Source organism: Camelus ferus, chromosome 19 (genome assembly GCF_009834535.1).
Source record: "Camelus ferus isolate YT-003-E chromosome 19, BCGSAC_Cfer_1.0, whole genome shotgun sequence".
In the NCBI taxonomy this organism is placed as follows: Eukaryota; Metazoa; Chordata; class Mammalia; order Artiodactyla; family Camelidae; genus Camelus; species Camelus ferus.
In genome coordinates, this window is record NC_045714.1 from 42258457 (window position 1) to 42277862 (window position 19406).

The following is a 19406-nucleotide window of genomic DNA, read 5'->3' on the forward strand; positions in this document are numbered from 1 at the left end:
CAGCATATCCACACAATGGAATACCACTCAGTATTAAAATCTAACCAACTACTGATTCATCCAGCAACATGGTTAAATGTCAGAAATACGCTGAGTGAAAGAAGTCCAGACACAAAAGAGTAATAAATCCTATATAATTTTATTTCGTTTGAGACTAGAAATTTAGACAAATCTAATCCATTGTGCTGGCAGATCAGTGATTGCTTCGGGTTATGGGGTGGAAAATGGGGATTGACTGGGAATGGGCACAAGGGAGACTTCCCGGGGTGATGGAATTGTTGTAAATCTTGATTGTGGTAGAGATTGTATCTGTGCATATATTTGCTAGACTTATCACACTGTATCTTTGAGATGTGTATATTTTACTGTGTAGAAATTATGTACTTCAGTAAATTTGATTTAAAAACAGTTACCTCTCAAGGTTTGGATTTTCCAGAAGTAACATAGATAACCGTCTGATCTTGAGAATCAGTGTTCAAGATTTATCCCTTTGAATCATTTATTGCTTAGTCTTTATAGTATCAGATCTAGGGAGAAGAATGCCAAGTACTTTTACAGTAGAATTGGCTCCACTCTTCCTGTATACGTACAACACATCTTGGTTTTAGAAGCAGGGTAAATGGATGCCTTGTCTGGACTGCTTTGTGAAATCTTTCCTTTCAGTGGAATGTGCCGTTACGGCTGCCATGCCGTTTAAATCCTGTCATTGTGCTTCTTGACCAGCTTGTCAAGGTAGGTGGGCAAGAGATAGCTCATGACTCCTCTTAACTGACTCACGTCTTATGGTTGCAGATTCTCATAAACACAAAGATAAACATAAAGATCGAGAACACCGGCACAAAGAGCACAAGAAGGACAAGGAAAAGGACCGAGAGAAGTCCAAGCATAGCAACAGGTAAGGGTTGAACCAGCAAGTCCCTCATCATTCACCAGTGGTTTGGCCGTGATTTGGCTCACCTGAAATAGGCTTTAACTTGAGCCACAGGTAAATAGCATGGCTAGCGAAGTAAGCAGAGACTTGATTCCAGAGTTGTGAAGAGGAGACCTTGGTAATTCAGGTCTAACTGGGGATACTATTGTTCAGATCAGGATGTACAAAGCAAGTATGGTGAATTGTTAACACATAATGGCATTTAATCAAGTATCCAGGGAGCTTGATAAAAGATGACTAGATTAGAGACTTGCTATTTTTTTTTTTCTTTCTGTACTTCAAAGGATATAAATGTAAAAATTCTTAACTTGGGCTTCCATGGTCTGTGAGCCCCTGAAATCATATGCAGATGGTTGGGTATATGAGATTTTCCTAGAGAGAACATTCCTAGTTTTCATCAGGTTATCAAAGGGGTTTAGCTCTCAGAAAAGCCAGTGACCACCAGTATATATGAAACTCAGTAGTGCTCTCTCTGGAATTCAAAAGAGATCAGAAAGATGTTTTCTTGTTTGTTTTGCTGCCATTTTTTGGTGTAGGAGGCAAGTGGTCAAGCCCAGAGACTTACGGTATCTTTGGATATGGGACCATTTGTTGAAAATGAGGACTTCCACTTCAATTTGAGTTAAAGGCAGTTGTTGGTGAGAACGCCAAATAGTGGTGGAAGACCTAATATTCCCATAGTGGTCTTTGTTAGAAGGGAACATAAAGTTCAGTCATTTATTGGAACACGTGCCTCTGGCCTAGAGTTTCTTAGAACCACTTCATTAGTTTGGCTTACTGTCTATAAACAAGTTAAAGTGAGAATTGCTTTCTAAGTCTATTCTAAAAAGAATCATTAAAGTGAATCATTAACATTTCAAAAATATTCTTAATGAAATTTTTAATGAATAAGTCTTTATGAACCATTAAAATAACCAGATTAATATTCTCTAGTGGGGATGTTTCTTCACCAACCATCTACCACTCCTATGGTCTTTTCTTATCCACCACTCATTTCTTATCACTTCAGTATCTAGTTTCCATTTTCACTAGTCTAGTGAATTTAATCTTTGTAGTTGAATCCAGTCAGTTCACGTGTATCTTTTCTTCTCCAGTTTATAGTTGCCCAGCCTATATTAGTATCTACCAAAGTAGATTTGAAAGCAAAGAATATTGCCAAGAATAAAGAAGTTCATTTCATGGTGATAAAAAGGGACCAATTAATCAGGAGAACATAAAATAACAGTTATAAATATTTATACACTGATATCAGAGCCTCAAACTACATGAAGTAAAAACTGATAGAACTGCAAAGAGAAATAAACAGTCCGTATTTATAGTCAGATTTTACTACCTCTTTCTCAGTTGTTAGGATAAGCAGAGAAAAAATCATTAAGGTTGTAGAAGACTTTGAACATCATCAACTAATCTGATTTAATTGACATTTATAGAATATTACAGTCATCAGCAGAGTATACATGGACCATTTGCCAGGATATAGCATATTCTGGGCCCAGGCCTCCTCCTTAAAACCACCTTCCCTTGGCTTTCATGCCTCCATTTTTTCCCCGTCTTTCTGGCTACCTTTTTTATCTCCTTCCAATTTCCAGAGTGATTCTCTTAACAGTCTTCGGCTCTCTTCCTCTGCCACCTCTCTTGCCAATTACCTTTATGTTCCATTTCTCATCTCCTTGAACTTCTTATAAGTTTCTCAAACACAGCGTGTCTTCTGAATACCTGTAGGTTTTTTGGTAAATTTTGTTGTTTTTGTTGTTGTTTGTGGTGGGGAGGTGGGGAAGGGGGTGGTAATTAGGATTATTTATTGATTTTTACTGGAGAGACACTGGGTTTTGAACCCAGGAGCTTGTGCATGCTAGGCATGCAGTCTACCACTGAGTTATACCCTCCCCTCTTGAATACCTTTAGATTTTAAACATGCTGTTACTGGTTCTGGAATACTCTGTTTCCCTCTTAATATTATTTTAGTTGCAGCTTAGACTTTACTTTTTTCAGGCATCCTTTCTGCCCACCCCTCCTCATGTAAATGCCACTTCTGTGTGTTCTCTGGCACCTTGAATATATTCCTATCACAGTAATTACCAAATTGTGTTGGTGTTGTAAAATGTCTGTTTATTTTTCTGTGTGTCCTGTTAAACTCTTAAGGTCCTTGGGAGCAGGGTTGGCGTCTGTTGTATTCATTTTACATCCTCAAGGCTTAACTTAGTAGTATATATTTATTGAATCAATGGGTGGATGATCTGTGGCTCCATAATTACCATTGCCTTTCCTCTTTTCACATATTTTCAATGTTCTATAGGGTAGTTCCCTTTGACCATCCCATGTTTCAAACACTTTTGTGTGTCTGTGGTGAAATATGCATGACATAAGTTTGCCATTTTGAAGTGGTGTTATGTATATTCACCATATTGTACAACTGTCACCAGTATCCATTTCTAGAACTTATTCATAATAATAATAATAATCTCTGAACTTCCTAAATAATACCTCCTCATTCCCCTTCCCCTCATCCCTTGTCAGCATCTGTTCTGCTTTCAGTCTCTGCATGTTTCCATTCTAGATACCTCATGTAAGTAGAATCATAAAATACTTGTCCTTTTTCCCTCAGCATAATGTTTTCAAGGTTTATCCATTTTGTCAAATATCAGGATTTCATTCCTTTTTATGGTTGAATAGTACTCCATTTCATGTGTACCACATTTTTAAAACTTCATTCATCTGTTGATGGATACTTGGGTTGTTTCCTCCTTTTGGCTATTTTGAATGATGCTGCTCTGAGCATGAGTGTACAAGTATCTGTTTGAGTCCCTATTGTCAATTCTTTTGGGTATATACTTAGTGGAATTACTGATCATGTCAAATGAGTATTTTTATCTTGCTAGTCATGTTTATGATGTGCTAGTTGATGTGAAGTGCCAAAATACAAGATAGTCTTGACCATGAAGAACTTCATCATCTGAGGAAATCCTTATAGATGAGATGAAGAAATACTAATTTTTATGTTAACTGAAATCTGTCCAAAAAGACTTTAAAAAGATAGAAGTTAATATTTAACACATAAGCTTTTGAAAATGGATCTTTTATTCTCTGACACAATTGTACTTCACCAACCATAACTCGCACCTGTGATGGGAGAAAAGATTGGGTAAAAGTGGCATAAAAGGCTTTGAAACATAAAGTTTGGTCCTGCCCTGTTTTACCAGAATCTCCTTTTTAAAAATAAAAGATTTAGTTTTGACATCATTTTTCTTGAAAAGTTCATGGTAGCTTACTTGCCTCTGTCTAGGGGAAGGCCTTCTGGTTCTGGTCTGTCTACTTAGGTCTTAAGTGATTTGACTAGATTCCCCAACCTCCACTGCGCTTCCTCATCTTCTTAGTTTTCTCATGCTAGTGCATGCTTCAGAAGAGATACTGGGAGTCAGTACATATAAAAACTCTCTAACTGTGAACTGCTTTACAAGTGTGAGGAGATGATATTTTGTACATCTATTTAATAAGTACATACTTTTCCAAGATTATAGCATAGGCAAATTCAGAAATTTGTTCTATGCAGTTTTGTGCCTTGTAATATTTTCTTCAATTCTAATCAAAATACGAGAAAATAATAGCCTGTTTGCCAAGAGGCATGGAAGAACCTGGCCTGAGTTTCTGTTTACATACGACTAAATCTAGCCCTGGACCTCTAATTCACATGTGAGTAAGTTTAAGACAGTTTACCCAGATGATGTGTTGTAAGCAGACTTTTAAGTACTTCCTGTTTTGACTTCTACCGACACACACCACCTCTTTGCAACAAAGCAAGTGTTTTGGTTATAGTCCAGTAAAATCCTGTACACCGTGTTCCTTTTAAGTGATTTCTCATCTTTCTAGTAGTTTTGGGTTTCTTCATTTTCCTTCTGCAGCACATTAAGGAAACCTTGAGGATTGCTTGATCACCTCTGAAGTGCAGAATAATTAAGATTTAGCATGTTCTGTTCCAGAATGCTTCATTTTATTTTAACACTTTGCTCTTCAACCCTGCCTATTTTTGTGGCTATTTATTATGAGGAAACAAGTTTTACACTAGAGTGTTTCTATGTTCCTTCCTTCTCTGCTAGATATTAGCATCATTTCTCATTTTGCTACACTTAGGACCCACATCCAGGAGGCCTCTTTCTCCTGGCTAGTAACATGCACTGCATACTTGGAGTGTCAGAGCATGGGAAACCAGCCTTTCTGGGACAGAATGGGATGTAGAACTCATCTCAGGAGATCCAATCTTATTCATATGCTTTCTTTTTTACTGTTCTCATTCAGGGTGCAAAATAAGGGGAGAGTATTAAGATCATTACATCTCATCTCTTTTTTGTATGGACAGGAGTCTGAGGTGACATGCCCAAAGTCACATGGCAGTGTGGTGGCAGAGATGAGACGAGAGACTAGAGCTTCTGAGTCCTAGTATGATTTTCTCCTACTACTTTGTTTCTTCCAGTAAACAAACAAGCAAACAAATTTCCCTCCCTGAGGAAGGTTATTTGTGTAGCTAAACTGTCTGAGTATAAATGCAAGCACTTCTTTCTCAAATGCACATAGGTAAGTTTTAAGATGCCTGATCATTTCAAGTGCTGCCTCTCTCGGGGCCCCAGATCCCTAAAGTTTTTGTCACTAGAAATATTAATCTCATTAAATTCTGACCCTATGAAAACCCTGTCTCTGATTATCTGGCCTATAATATCACAAGAGTTTATACCGAAGTGAAATAAAACTAATTTCTATCTCTGATACTGCTTCTTTCTGTTAGCATGGATATTTATCACTTCAGGTTCTTCTAAGAAATAAATAAATCCTCTTAAAAGGAACATAGAATACTCTTACCCAGATGATAAGGAATCACTGGGCTTGTAGGATCTCACTAGATATTTCTCTTGAAAGGTTGCATTCTTAGCATAAATCATCTTTAATGGTAGACCTCTTATATGTACAACATTATTAAAAGCAATCAAATTTAAAAGATGTGTTTACTGCTTTTTTGGTGAGCCGTTTGCTGAAGTTCTCCATTCAACTACACATCCCTATATCATCCTGTCTGGGGGAGATGGACAACTAACATAGGTAAGTAGAGAAGCTGAGTAGTTTAGAAATGAGGAAACTGAGTACCATCACTATTCACATAGGAGTCAATATGATACAGTGAAAAGCACACTAAAGTAGAAGTCAAGAGTTCAGGTTCTGTCGTTTACTAGCTGTGTGTCCTTGCCTAAGCTGCTTAACTTTTGGGACTTTTTCCATTTTGGTTAAGTGTTGATAGCAATTCTAGCCTGGTCAAGCTTTCAGGTCTGTTGGGGGAGAATTCAATGTAATTATGCAGATAAAAGCTCTTTGGAAAACTGTAACATACTAAATTGATGATGATTACCTCAAAGCCTAGTAGAATATCATTCAGATAAATTGGAGCTGTTGATTTTGGTAGTGGAATTTAATTTAGTAGTTACTTATGCAACATTTAATGTGGTGACCTAGTTTTCAGTGATATGTAGCCCTATTATATTACCTATAATCCTTTTTTTTTTTTTTTTTTTTAAAGATTTCGTGGCGGAAAGAGTATTTGAGCTAGCCATGGAAAGATGGTTAAGATCTTGGCATGGGAAGGTGATGGCTAGCAAGAGGGGCACTCCAGACAATGAGAAAGAAATATTGTGATGTTCTTTGTTCTGGGAAAAATCCAGTTAGATGGAAGTCTGGGTTAACAAGATGAGTTAGAAAATGAGGCCTCCAAAAAGTGGCTTGAGGCAAAACTATTAACTACTATTTCAAGAAGACGAGACTTGATTCTGAAGGGAACAAGAAGACATTAAAAATAGTTGAGAAAGAAAGTATAGGACTTAGCCACAAGTGGCATGAGGGTTCTAGAAAAAGGATTCCTAGCTTGGATAAAGGGTGGCTGTTTATTAATAGAGATAAGGACCTTAAGAGAGGAATGGGAGTTCAGCATATGTATTGGCTTTGGCATCTTTGGGCACATCGATTTATCTCCTCTGGCCTGCAAACAAAGGATTGGATAATTTCTAAGATTCCACTCAACTCAACTCAAGTTTTAATAATTCTAGTTATTTTGTTTAGTAACCTATAATGGTGATGAGCATTAAGAAATCTTCATTTCTTAAATTAGAGGATTAGAAATTCATTAAATTGTTGGATGAATTAAGACGTGGAAGTCAGGGATGACTCTAGTACTCTCCATCTAGGGGAAGGAGACACTGCAAATAAGGAGGAAGGCACAGCCAGAAAATAATGATTACGTACTTACTCAGAGTTGTTAAAGTGTATATGATCTTTCCCAAAAGGACTTTTTAAAGATTGTTTCTTCTGTTGTCTTCTTCAAAGTGTATTATAGGAACTATGATTTCATAATTAAAATTGAATTTTGTTTCATAAGAAAAAATAAATCTTCATTTCATAGAGCCTTTAAGAAACTAGCTGCTGTGTTCTTTCCCCAGAGGCAACTTTTGAATTTACCCTAGAATCTTTATTTAACAAACATTATTTAAGCTTTAATTGCCTGCTTTCCCTTGAAGGGCCATAGATTTCCCCTTCCACAGCTTGGAAGCTTTCTAGGCTGTCCCATAGGAATCCCCTGTGACTCCATTGGCTGCAACCTGCAGGGGTCTGCTGCCTTCACAAAGTGGGCAGGTAGCTGGAATGAGTTCGTCCTCTTAGCCATTAGTGGCTAGGTCTTGTTCGCAAAAGATAAAGACGCTCCTTGTACCCTTAGCAGTGTTTTCATTTTTGCTTTGCTTGGGGAGTTAGGTACCAGAGCCGTCAAGTACATGACTTGGAGCCAGACTCCCTGAGTTTAAATCCTAGTTAGCCCTCATTAGATGTATTTCCTTGGGAGAGTTACTTAACCTTTCCACGTCTCTGTTTCCACATCTATAAAATAAAGATACTCATACTTATCTCAGTTTTGTTATGGGGATTAAATTGCTTAGAAGAGTGCCTGGCACTTAGTACTGTTCAAGTATCTGTTAAATATTTTTATTACTGATAGAGGACAGACTGTTGTTTTTGTTTTCTTTAACAGATGGTTTCCCATAGCCAACATGCTCACTTCCCAGAATATCAGACACAGCATTTTTTCCTAAAGAGGCAGCAAATGCCCTCTTGGGGCAGAAGGAAAATACTTTTCTCTCCTGATTTCCTACGGCCATCCCCCTGTTTCTTCCCTCTATCCCACCTTTCTTCCTAGTAAGTACCATAAGGGAACCCCGGTCAGCCCTCTCTGTTGCCTGCTCAGCTCCAACAAGGGTCACAGACCAAAGGTTTCATTATCATTGCTTTAAAAATAGTGTAGTTTAGTTTTTTCTTAGTGGAATTTAGCTAATTGATGCATAAAATAGGCATGAACACTCTGGCTTCGAATCTTCCCATTTGTTCTCTTTGGCATTGACTTCTGCTTGTCCAGGCCCTGCTGTATGGTAGGTCTTATCCCCAGACAGACATGAGCCCTGAGCCAAGGATTTGGCTTCTGTGCATAGCCAATAATTTGGTGTTTTCTCTCTGAGTTCCTGATGATGAAATTCGTATTTCATCCAAAAGTGTGACCACTACAGAGGTTTTAGGAATGCTAGCTTGTCTGTATTTTGGCTTTCAGTGTATCCCAGACTAAAATTATTCTTAAAATGTACTTGTTCTTCAGATCTTTTAGTTCCTTACTTTGGTCGTTATTAGGACTTCCTTCTAGTTTATTTTTCTTACTTAGCTCCACTGAAGTTCCTTCAATATTTCAGTCATCTGTACTGCTGCTCCTGAATTGGCCAGTAGTTATAGTTAAAGCCCATTTTGTATCTTTGACATATTATAACTATTGTGTTTGGAAAAGTAGCAGGATCAATGGAAAAACTCAGGTAACATCTCTTAAAACAGGTAGTCAACATACGAGCTTTTACACTGGTCAGAATTTCCATCATCTCACTGTCAGTGGAAAAGGTGCTGCCCTTTAAGCCACCGTGAATGTCAAACCGGTTTTAAGTCTTGGAAAAAGAGGTACATGCTAGGAAATCCTGAATGATGATGAGTCAGCCTAACTGATCCCACATTGGCTGCATTTTCTACCACTGGCCAAAAGCCTGCTTCTAACTTCCATGGCACAGCCTTAGATGTGATTTTGTATCAGAGGATTTGATCCCCAAGTGCATCTGCTACTTACTTCAGGTACATTCCTAAGAAAGACAGACACTGGCACTCCTGCCAGTGTGAGGTTATGGATGAGGGGTAGGACTCCCAGTACTCTGCTCTCTATTTCTGGAAGCAGGGACAGGAACAGCCTCTGACAAGTAGGTATGATGTTAGCATTGTGTTCAGAGACCTAATAGGGCTCCATAAACCCAGATTTCTAACAGTCCCCAGTGTACCTTGTACCACAAGATGCTCCTTAACCCTGAATCATCTGAGCTCATGTAGTATAAGAATCCAAACTTGCTCTCTTAAATTCAAACGGTTGGAAATAGAGGATTGAGTTTCCTTTAGAAAGTCAGGTTTGATAGTTTCATCTCATCCTAGTCTTTGTGATTAATTATGACCTACAAAGGGGTTACTACTCTAGCAGGAACTTTGAATTTCCTGGATAAATTTCCCCCTGGTTAGCAGGCAGAGGATCTTGTGTTGACTTTTTTCACTTTCCTGGGATAGCCTGGGTACTCTGTCATTGCCATGTCATTTGTTGATTTTTTCCCCCCGATCTCTGTTGGTGTGATATTAAATACCAAAGCTGAAAACTGGAGGTCTGTGTGTGTATTTATAGGTGCCTATGCTGTGATTGCCAGAAGGCCAGTTTTATAGTAAAACACACTAATGTTCTAAGAATTGCTTTGAGAAAGAGACCAAGGGGGAAAGGAGGGATGTGAAACATACAGGAATAAAGAATATAGAGTGTTCCTGCTGGTGGGAATGCAGTTTGGTGCAGCCACTATGGAAAACTGTGGAGATTCCTCAAAAGACTAGGAATAGATTTACCATATGACCCAGGAATCCCACTCCTGGGCTTGTATCCAGAAGGAAATCTACTTCAGGATGACACCTGCACCCCAATGTTCATAGCAGCACTATTTACAATAGCCAAAACATGGAAACAGCCTAAATGTCCATCAACAGGTGACTGGATAAAGAAGATGTGGTATATTTATACAATGGAATACTACTCAGCCATAAAAACCGACAACATAATGCCATTTGCAGCAACATGGATGCTCCTGGAGAATATCATTCTAAGTGAAGTAAGCCAGAAAGAGAAAGAAAAATACCATATGAGATCGCTCATATGTGGAATCTAAAAAACAAAAACAAGAACAAACAAACAAACAAAAACAAAGCGTAAATAAAGGACAGAAATAGACTCACAGACAGAGAATACAGACTTGTGGTTACCGGGGGGTGGAGGGTGGGAAGGGATAGACTGGGATTTCAAAATTGTAGAATAGATAAACAAGATTACACTGTATAGCACAAAAAAAAAAAATATATATATATATATATAGAGTGTTCCTAAACTTAGGTTCCTGAATCAGCCGTTTAGAGTTTCATGCAAAGACAGAATGAGAAGCAGCTATCCCAAAGGTTTTATCATTTCGGATATCCTAGATCTCTATTCTGGAAAGTTTCTACTTGATGGTAAAATAAAATTTTGACCATATACGTCAAATCTGAGACTGGCCACGCGTTTGTCTCTAACACCAAGCTACCTTAAGTGATAGTTATCAACTTTATGGAAATATAACAGTATTGATTTAGTGGAAAGTACTCTGAACTTGGAGATGGAAATAACTGAGTTCAAATTCCAACTTCCCTTCTTTCTAGCTTTATAACTTTGAATAAGACTTTGAACCACTGACTTCTCTGTTTCAGTCTAAGGGGGTAATAAAGTCTGCTTCACAGGAGTGTTGTGAGTACTTAATTAAATAGTGTGTGTGAAAGCACTGAACACAATGCTTGCCTAGAAAGTGGGGTTTTTTTTTCCTTTTTTCTTACTTTAGGGGGGAAAAGTATATTCATCTTTTAATGTTATGAATACAACTATTACACATTTTTTGCTTTCAGGTGTAAACTTCTGTAGATGCCTATTAATTCCTCTTACAAAGTTACTGTCAAAACAAAAGCTTAAACTACAGTGCTTGTATAATGGAATAGTAAGCTCAGACATTTTGCTGGTAATGTCAGAACCTTGGGCCTGTAATTTCAAATCTGTAAACTTCTGAAGAATCAGTTGTAATCTTGGTGCCTTTGCTTTTTCACCAGTCATTCTAAAGCTGGAGAAATGAATGAGAATTGGAAGTAAGAGTGTTAATACAACTGAGAGCCATTTTTGTACAAAGTAAAAGATAAATCTGTTTACAAAACATTGCATTTTGGTAAAAAACAGATTATGAGAGCACCTTGAGTAGAGAGTGACATCATAATAATGCTGAGAATGAAAAGTCTAGTGGGAAATGTTGATTACCATGTGCTTCCAAGCACGCTAGAACTAGGCTCAACTCTCATGAGTTAAAAAGTTTGCTCTTGTAGAAACTTGTCGTGTGTCAACGTGTGACACATCTAAATAACAATCTAATGAGAGCAACATAGAAGGAGAGTATATAAAACAAGAAAAGAGGACGTTGATTCTTTTCCATCTGTGACAGTTGCCTGAGTTTTCCCTAAACCTGTAATCCTGTTTATACTAGGCCCCCTGCCCTCCTGGCTGGATTTCAGAGATTTTCTGCTTGTTTGTTATCCAAACTCCTAGCTTTGGTTGGGGCTCCTTTTGTACCCACAGATGTGAGTGACAGCAGATACATTACTGATCCAGGTTCTGTGGCTCTCACCTGACTAGTTGCCATCATTTGTTTTTCCCCTTTTAGCCTTTGATGTAGCTGAGTATGCTAGCCAGATCTCTTTAGAATAAACTTCGTGAGATAGTCATAGCCCAATGAGCTCATTGCTGGTAAAAATCTAATTTTTTTCTGGGATGGAGGTAGTAAATGTGACAGATGGGAAATAAGTCTGTGGTGGAAAAGGCAAGAGCTGATGTAACCTATAGGCCTGACTGTCGCTGTCAACTGGGGTTGCTGCCAACTGTCCTGTGTCTGGGGTGGACCCCCATTTCAAAGCACTTGAGTTCATGATCCCTTTTGTTAACTTGTGGAATGTATTGGTTGCTGTTGTGAGCAAGGTGCCTAAGTTGCCTGCCAGGTGCACTGAAGTAAAGTCAGCCAGTGTTCTGCCAACTTAAACTACAGCTTGTGATTTTTGCTCTTTAGTCTTTGTCCACATGCATGTTTTTATATAAATGCAGTCATTGTGTATGTTCCTTTTTTGCATTATGTGTCATAAACATTCTCCATGCATGTTTGTAGGACTCACAAATTATAGCATAGCTACATAATGATGATAACTTTGATACATAGCTTTGATATATCAGTTTCCCCCTCTTGTTACTCACTAAGGTTGTTATCAGGCTTTTCTTGTTGGTTTTTGTTTCCTTTTTGTCGGGAATCATCCAAGTGAACATCTTTCTATAATGTTTTCCCAAAGTGAAATCCCCAGGAGCTAGATCCCAGGGCATGACCATTTTAATGGCTCTTTCTTTGTAATGTCGTATTTTACTTTCCAGAGGAGCAATACCTTTTTAAAGTGCTACCCGTGTGTTCACAAGCCACTCTGAAAGCAAGACTTTTAAATGTTTAGCATGGGACATGCCTTTGCTTTTAGATGGGTCTTGTCTTATTGTGAGGAAAGGACCAAACAGGATTTATAAGCCCCGTTTAGAAGTGACTAGTTTTTCCTAGTTAAAGGGGCAGGAAACATTGACTGTGTTGGGCTGTTCACTGTACAAGGCCTTGGTGTGGCTACATTTGTGATATGTCTCAAGTCTGGCACTGAGCCACCAAATGATTTTTAATGACCTGTTTTTTACCTCCTCACATCAGCTATAAATGCTCAAGCTGGAGCTTTCATTGTTTTTTTTGCTGGTAGAATGTGGAAATACAGTAGGTTTGCTGTGTAGTCTGAACTACTTTTTAAAAAATGTCCTGGTTTGTTTAGAATGACTATGCTTCTCTATGTGGTTCCTTTGCTCCTTTGAAAAAAAAAAAAACATTAACAAGATAAAGAAAGTGTGTAGCCAAGAGCCTCTACTTGAGCCTTCTGTCAGGACTGGTATTTAAAGCTTTGTAAGTTTCCATGGTCCATGTTATTTTAGGGTGTCTCGTGAGTTGATCCTGTGAAATGAACTCTGGTCCCTACTCTGGGCTAACTCTTTGTGTCTTATTTTTCACAGTGAACATAAAGATTCTGAAAAGAAACACAAAGAGAAGGAGAAAACCAAACATAAAGATGGAAGCTCAGAAAAGCATAAAGACAAACACAAAGACAGAGACAAGGAAAAACGAAAGGAGGAAAAGGTACAGGACTTTCCAGGGGGGAAGGAAGAGAAGTAGGATGTACTTTTCACTGTATTTACCTTTGAGAGCAAGTGGTGGAGGTACCTTCATTGCACAGTAAGACTCCTAGGCCTTTGGGTGGAAAAGTCTGTGTCAGGAGACTTCAGAGCCAGTCGTAGTCTTAAACTATGAAAACCGGAGCCCTTTACCACAGCATTTCACGGCACCAAATCTGTCTGTATCATTACCTCATTTTATATGCCAAATGGATAAATTGGGCAATGTGGGGCTTCTGGAAATACTGTTTTCTTTCGGGGGAAAATAAATTGTTTTAAGGAGAAGGCCTAATGCCACTTTGTTCCTCTGCTGAATGAAAATTCTTCCTGAGTGAAAGATAATTTAGTGATGCTGGTGCCCTTTGTGGCTTTTGGTTGCTATATAACCAGTACAAGCCTTCTCAAATAGTTAGGCTCATCTGGCTGTGAATGAGTAGTAGTAATAGTGTGCATAGATGTTTAAAAATTTTTTTTATTTCAGTTTCTAAAAAAGTAATGCTGATTGAACTTGGGAAATTCAGACAATATAAAATAGGGAATAACAGTGAAAAATGCATCTCCCTTTCACCACCAGTTCACTGTCCTCCATCTTTTCCTTTCTGGACATAGCCATTATAATATTTTTTGTATTCTTCCATTGATGCTCTTTGTGTGTGTGTGTGTGTGTGTGTGTGTGTGTGTGTAAAAAGTCACCATTTTGAGGGGAAACATTTCTCAGTATATTGGGAAATTCACCTTAAAGAATTGTAAAAAATGAGTCTTGGAAAAACGTCAAGACCTTTGGTTCACCTGCTTAGTTTTGCTAACAGGGAAAGTCAGTCTGAGATCAAGATGCCCTAAGAATTGAGGCCACATATTCTAAAATAAGGGAGAGGCTTCTTCAAGTTTAGTCATTTTAAGGTACTAATCAGTTATTGTTGTTTTACCTTTCAGATTAGAGCCGCTGGGGATGCAAAAATAAAAAAGGAAAAGGAAAATGGCTTCTCTAGGTAAGACTCCACTGCTGCCTTGGCTTCTTTTTCTCCATGTGTGCCCAGTAGGCCAGCTGCCCGTGTTGTTGTATTTTCTGAGCTTGCCTAAAATGCACTGACCTGGCCATCTCTGGGTTTTCAAGGAAGTTGGCTGTGAGAGGATTGATCTAAGCCAACATGAGAATTTCTAGAGTGCCATTTAGTGAAACTGACAAGCACATTTTCTAGAAGGCCATTCTGAATAGAAAAGGTTGACAGGAAGAAATTTTTTAAATTGAGATATAATTTATAGTCTGTAAAAACACCCCTTTAAAGTGTACAGTTTATTGGTTTTTAGTATTTTACAAGGTTGTATTACCTCCCCACTACCTTCTGTCTAATTTCAGAACACTTTCATCACCCTCAAAAAAAAACTCCATAGCCAGTAGTGATTTTGGAGTTTCCTGAAAAAACCCTACTCTGAATTCCTCCTTAGGGCTATTCTGCGGCTCATGTATAGAAGCTTACTTGATCTATGTTTTAGGGTTGGGTGTAGACCTGAGTGCAAATACATTCTCTCTCTTCCAGAAGGAGAGGAAAATGAGTACAATCTAGAAGTCACTTTTCCTGTACTTTTTTTTTTTTTTTTTTTTTTTGCCATTTTGATTCTGTTTTCCTTATCAGCCTCAACTCCCTGAAATAAACTGAGTGTCTTCTTTAGTTTCAAGAAACCAGGACTTCATGATCCTGTATTTTCAGCTGCTCCACTGAAAGGCAGGATGGATTTACTAGGAGTTGTTGGAAGTGTTCGCGTTATTGTCTCAGACAAAGTGTTTTGAGAGTTTTGCTTTCTTGAAACTTTGAACTTTTAGTTTTGTTTGAGAACATTTTTGAAAATTATGCCATGTACTTTGGGTCCGTTAGACCAAGAGAAGCCGGTGCCCTCTTCAGGCGTGTTCTGTAACTGTTCTAGGAATGCAGAATAATAAAATACAGGAAGCTAGGCATTCTGACTTCTTAGACATCAGTGACTGGGCACAGGGCAGCTATTTTTTGCCAAGAGACTGCCTTGGACTTTTATTAAACTGAGACTAAGATATGAATGGACTTGGTATGTAGTCCTGGGTTGGTTTCAGACTTTCTGGGTTGGATAGTTGGAGCACACCCTTCAAGGTCGTGGGCTGCTCACTAGCTTACATGCATATCTTTGTAGAGAATCCACACACTTCGCTGGCTAGGTCACAGTTTTCTGGTAATTGTTTTAGAAATTCTTTCCTCAGGCCGAGTAACCTCACATGTTTGTAACTTCACTCAACGGTAATACTAGAATCTAGCATTTACTTAACTTAAACAGTGTTTCTTTCTTTCCAGTGCAAAGCTTTTGGGAATTTTGGACCTGTGGGCTGTGCAGTGATTTCAGTAGTGGGGAGAAAAAAACTATAGAGGTCAGCATTTCGAGGAATGTGCATAAATAAGGAAGGAAAAGATTAATCTCTTTAACATTCAGATTCAGTTGCAAGCAAGGGGATCCAGTATGCTTGGGGAGCAGGTGGGTAGCATCATTGAAATCCCATGAATATCCTGACTTCTTTGGCAGCTGAATCTGGATGCTAATCCCTTGGCACTCTTAGATAGAGATGGGTGACTTCGTGTCAGGAGGCCATTCCTTGTACTGAGGTATCTCTGTAGGTGTTTCTGGCTGGGAGCAACGAGTTTCTAACAAGATGTGCCAGGCCAAGGGGCACCCCAGGTTGTGGTGATTACTGGTCCTGTTGGTTTTTTAACTTCTTCCTTCTTTTTGGTTCAAGATAGTTATCTAACAGAATCATCTTTTTATATTCAGAAGGAAAAATCTTAAAAATAGGATAAGGCACTCTTCTGTGTATAAAGTAAGTAAAACCAAAGGAGGAAGTTGAACAGTGAATAATTGGCTTAGAATTACTTCGCTTTGTTTTGGGCCTCTCATTTAGCATAATGTCAGCTTGCTTATTTTCCCATGTAAGTAAGATTATTTTCCCTTAGAACTTTTAAAGTACCAAGTTTGGGGAATACATTTTTATTCTTTTTTTGGTAAAAGCTGTATTTTAGCTTTTGGAGCACTAGAATAATCAATTCAGATTGTTAGTGGGGTCACATACACAGTAGATCCCTCTAATAAGGCGAGGACACAATTTAGGTTTGTTCCTGTTATGGTGTGGGTGGTGCTGGCAGAGAGAGCTAAGATGTAGTGGGAGGAATACTGAGAGTAAGGAGTCCTAACCCCAAACCTTGATATCTGTCACCAGTTCATCTGTAAAATGAGGGTTCTGATGCACAAGGTTGTAGTGAGAATTGAGAAAAAATGCTCATGGAAAACCTTTATAATATGTACAGTTGTATGTTGTTACCCTCCTGTTAGCTGCTTCTCAGTGAGGTAATTTATCCCTACTTTGCATTACTTTATATAATGTTGATGTTCCAACACTCATTAAAATAGCATTTTTTTTCCTTTAGTCCTCCACGAATTAAAGATGAACCTGAAGATGATGGCTATTTTGCTCCTCCTAAAGAGGACATGAAGCCACTAAAGAGACCTCGAGATGAGGATGAGTGAGTATTTGTTACTTGGATTTTTGAAAACAGAAAGGAGTTTAGAGAATAAATGTGAAGTATGTCTCCACGGTACACAGAACAACTGCATTAGTTGACATTTTACTCATTAGGAATTTGTGATTAATGGACTGGGTGACTGATTTCTCTTTGAATTACGAGAAGTAGAGTTCGCTAAGCACATAAATAGGTGTATGTGAGGCTTAAATGGAGGAATATGTATTTACATTTTTCTTACTGTTTTTTCTTATTAAAAAATACATACTTTATCGTTGGAATTTCAGGTAATTCAAAATTCATGAAGATATTTAAGTTACTTTATCATCACTTACCCCAGATAAGTTTTCACTGTTAAAGCAGTTTTCCCTAGGATCTGTGCCTATAGCTACCTTCTAAGGGAAGTTTCAGCGTATAGGAGTAATAGAATTGCTGTTAATTTAGAACAGTTATTTGAGGCTTATATGTACCTCTTTCTTACGAGGTTAAATCCTATTTATTATTTTTTGATCTTTTATAGTTTGTTATGTTCTAGGAATGTACAAAGGATTTATGGTAGAAAGTGAGTGGGAAGGGAGGAGGGAAATACTTAGTGAGCTCATTTGTGTTTATTCAGAATTCACAGAGAATTTCTTTCCTCCCCTTTCTGGCCAGTTATTCCTTCGTGGTAGCCATTGCTGCACTGTGCATTTGCTTCCCAGATTTCTACTTATAGTCTTGTCTATTTCTGTATATATCCCTCTATTCCGCTTTTCTTCCAGGCCTGTGTGTAGTATGAAGTTGTTTGTTTTGTTCTATATAGGGCTGTAACTGTTGGTTCTTGTTCTGGCCTTCTTTACTTTCTCCATTCCTGTTCTTGACTGTAGAATGCCCAGCCATGAATAATAGCAACCACGCCTGCCTTGGAGGCCGCCAAGAAGAGTTTGGAGGTCCTAATTCTATTGGTGAGAACTACTGAGTCACAATTGTGTTAACTGCATATTCATGTTCCCCTTTCTAGTGCTGATTATAAACCTAAGAAAATTAAAACAGAAGATACCAAGAAAGAGAAGAAACGAAAACTAGAGGAAGAAGAGGTTAGTAAAGAGACTTAGGCCCTTTGGGGCCTGAGTTTGGAATAGTGAGTTTCCCGTAAAACAACTTTTGAAGGCTAATGGGTTTTAGGAATTTATTGCTCTGTTGTAGAGGAAACAGTGGAAAAAACTCTTACGTGTATTACGGCAGGTGTGGCACTGTTAGTTTTAAGATCTCTCTTAGCCTTTCTGGGTGTCTTCCCATAGCTATTCTGTCAGCTAACATGTTCTTGGAGAAACTATGCCATCTTCGTACAATGTACAGGGGAAGTGTTAACAAGAAATCATATTTTTGCTTACAGTCTCATCTGGACTCATCTTATGCCTCTTCTCTAATTTACTTTGTTCCAGCCACACAGACCTCCTTTGTTTCTTTTCCACACCAGATTCTTCTGTGCTTCAAAGCTTTGTGTAATACATGCTGTTCCCTCTGTCTGGAACACACATGCTCTTCCTCTTTTTCTTTTTTCTCCTAGCTTGTAACCCTCCTTAAAATCTCAGTTTCAACTCAGGGACTTTAATAAGGGTTCTGTTTGATGCTTGTGGGAGATTTAAAATATAAGAATATGGTTCCTTCTTTTGATAGTTTCAATTTCTTGTACTAGAGAATTGTGGGCGAGTAATTAAAAAAAAAGATGTCAGAAATTCACAGGGGTCTTAATCCTTCATTCTCCTAAGAGAAGGGGGTTGAGTGAGTTCTTAGTTCTTATGCTGCATTTGAGGTTAGCCACTGACTTGGACAAAATGGATTCAAAAGCGTGAAGTCAAATCAGTAAAGATAGTGATAGTAAGGAATAGTGAGTTTTAAGAGTATAATCTATCATAGTATTAGTAAAAATACTATTAATAATTCAATTTAAATGTAGTAGTTGCTTACTGTGTGCCAGGCACTCTTCTTTACACTTTATAGATAACATTTCATTTAATCCTTACAACAACCCTTAGAGATAAATCCTGCTACTAACATCTCCATTATACACATGCAGAAACTGAGGAGTGGAGAGGTTGACTCATTTGCCCGAGGTCACGTAGGTAATAAGAGATAAAGCTGGGGTTTGATCCCATGTGGTTTGATTCTGGAGCCAGCACACTAGCTGCCATATTACCCTGCCTCCTGTGGGACTCTGCTGATCCTTTAACTCCACGAAGGAAGAAGAAAAGTCTTTAATGAAATCATGCAAAGAATATGAATGAGTAGGTGAGCCGCAGATGATCCGGCCCTTGATTTAGGGAATTGTAGTTTTTCTGACAACTAGCCTGTTCTTGGCAGAAGTTCAAGTTTATGAGAGTCAATTCAAGGGGTTGAGAGTAAAATGTTGAATACTGAGTATGATAGTCACTCCACTTTAACATACATTATCAGTACAGACTAGTTTATAAAGAAATACAAAACTTGAGCTCTTCGTGCCTTCTCTGTCACC

At 38.3% G+C, this 19406-nt stretch overlaps 1 protein-coding gene across 1 annotated transcript in view; it reads left to right on the forward strand.

Moving 5' to 3' along the window:
* TOP1 (DNA topoisomerase I) overlaps positions 1-19406 on the forward strand; it is a 79609-nt gene that overhangs the window by 26978 nt on the left and 33225 nt on the right. The window contains exons 3-7 of the mRNA XM_032462316.1: positions 793-895; positions 13218-13341; positions 14310-14365; positions 16820-16915; positions 17913-17988. Of these exons, the coding sequence (XP_032318207.1) occupies positions 793-895; positions 13218-13341; positions 14310-14365; positions 16820-16915; positions 17913-17988 (455 nt within the window). The remainder of the gene's footprint in view (positions 1-792; positions 896-13217; positions 13342-14309; positions 14366-16819; positions 16916-17912; positions 17989-19406) is intronic.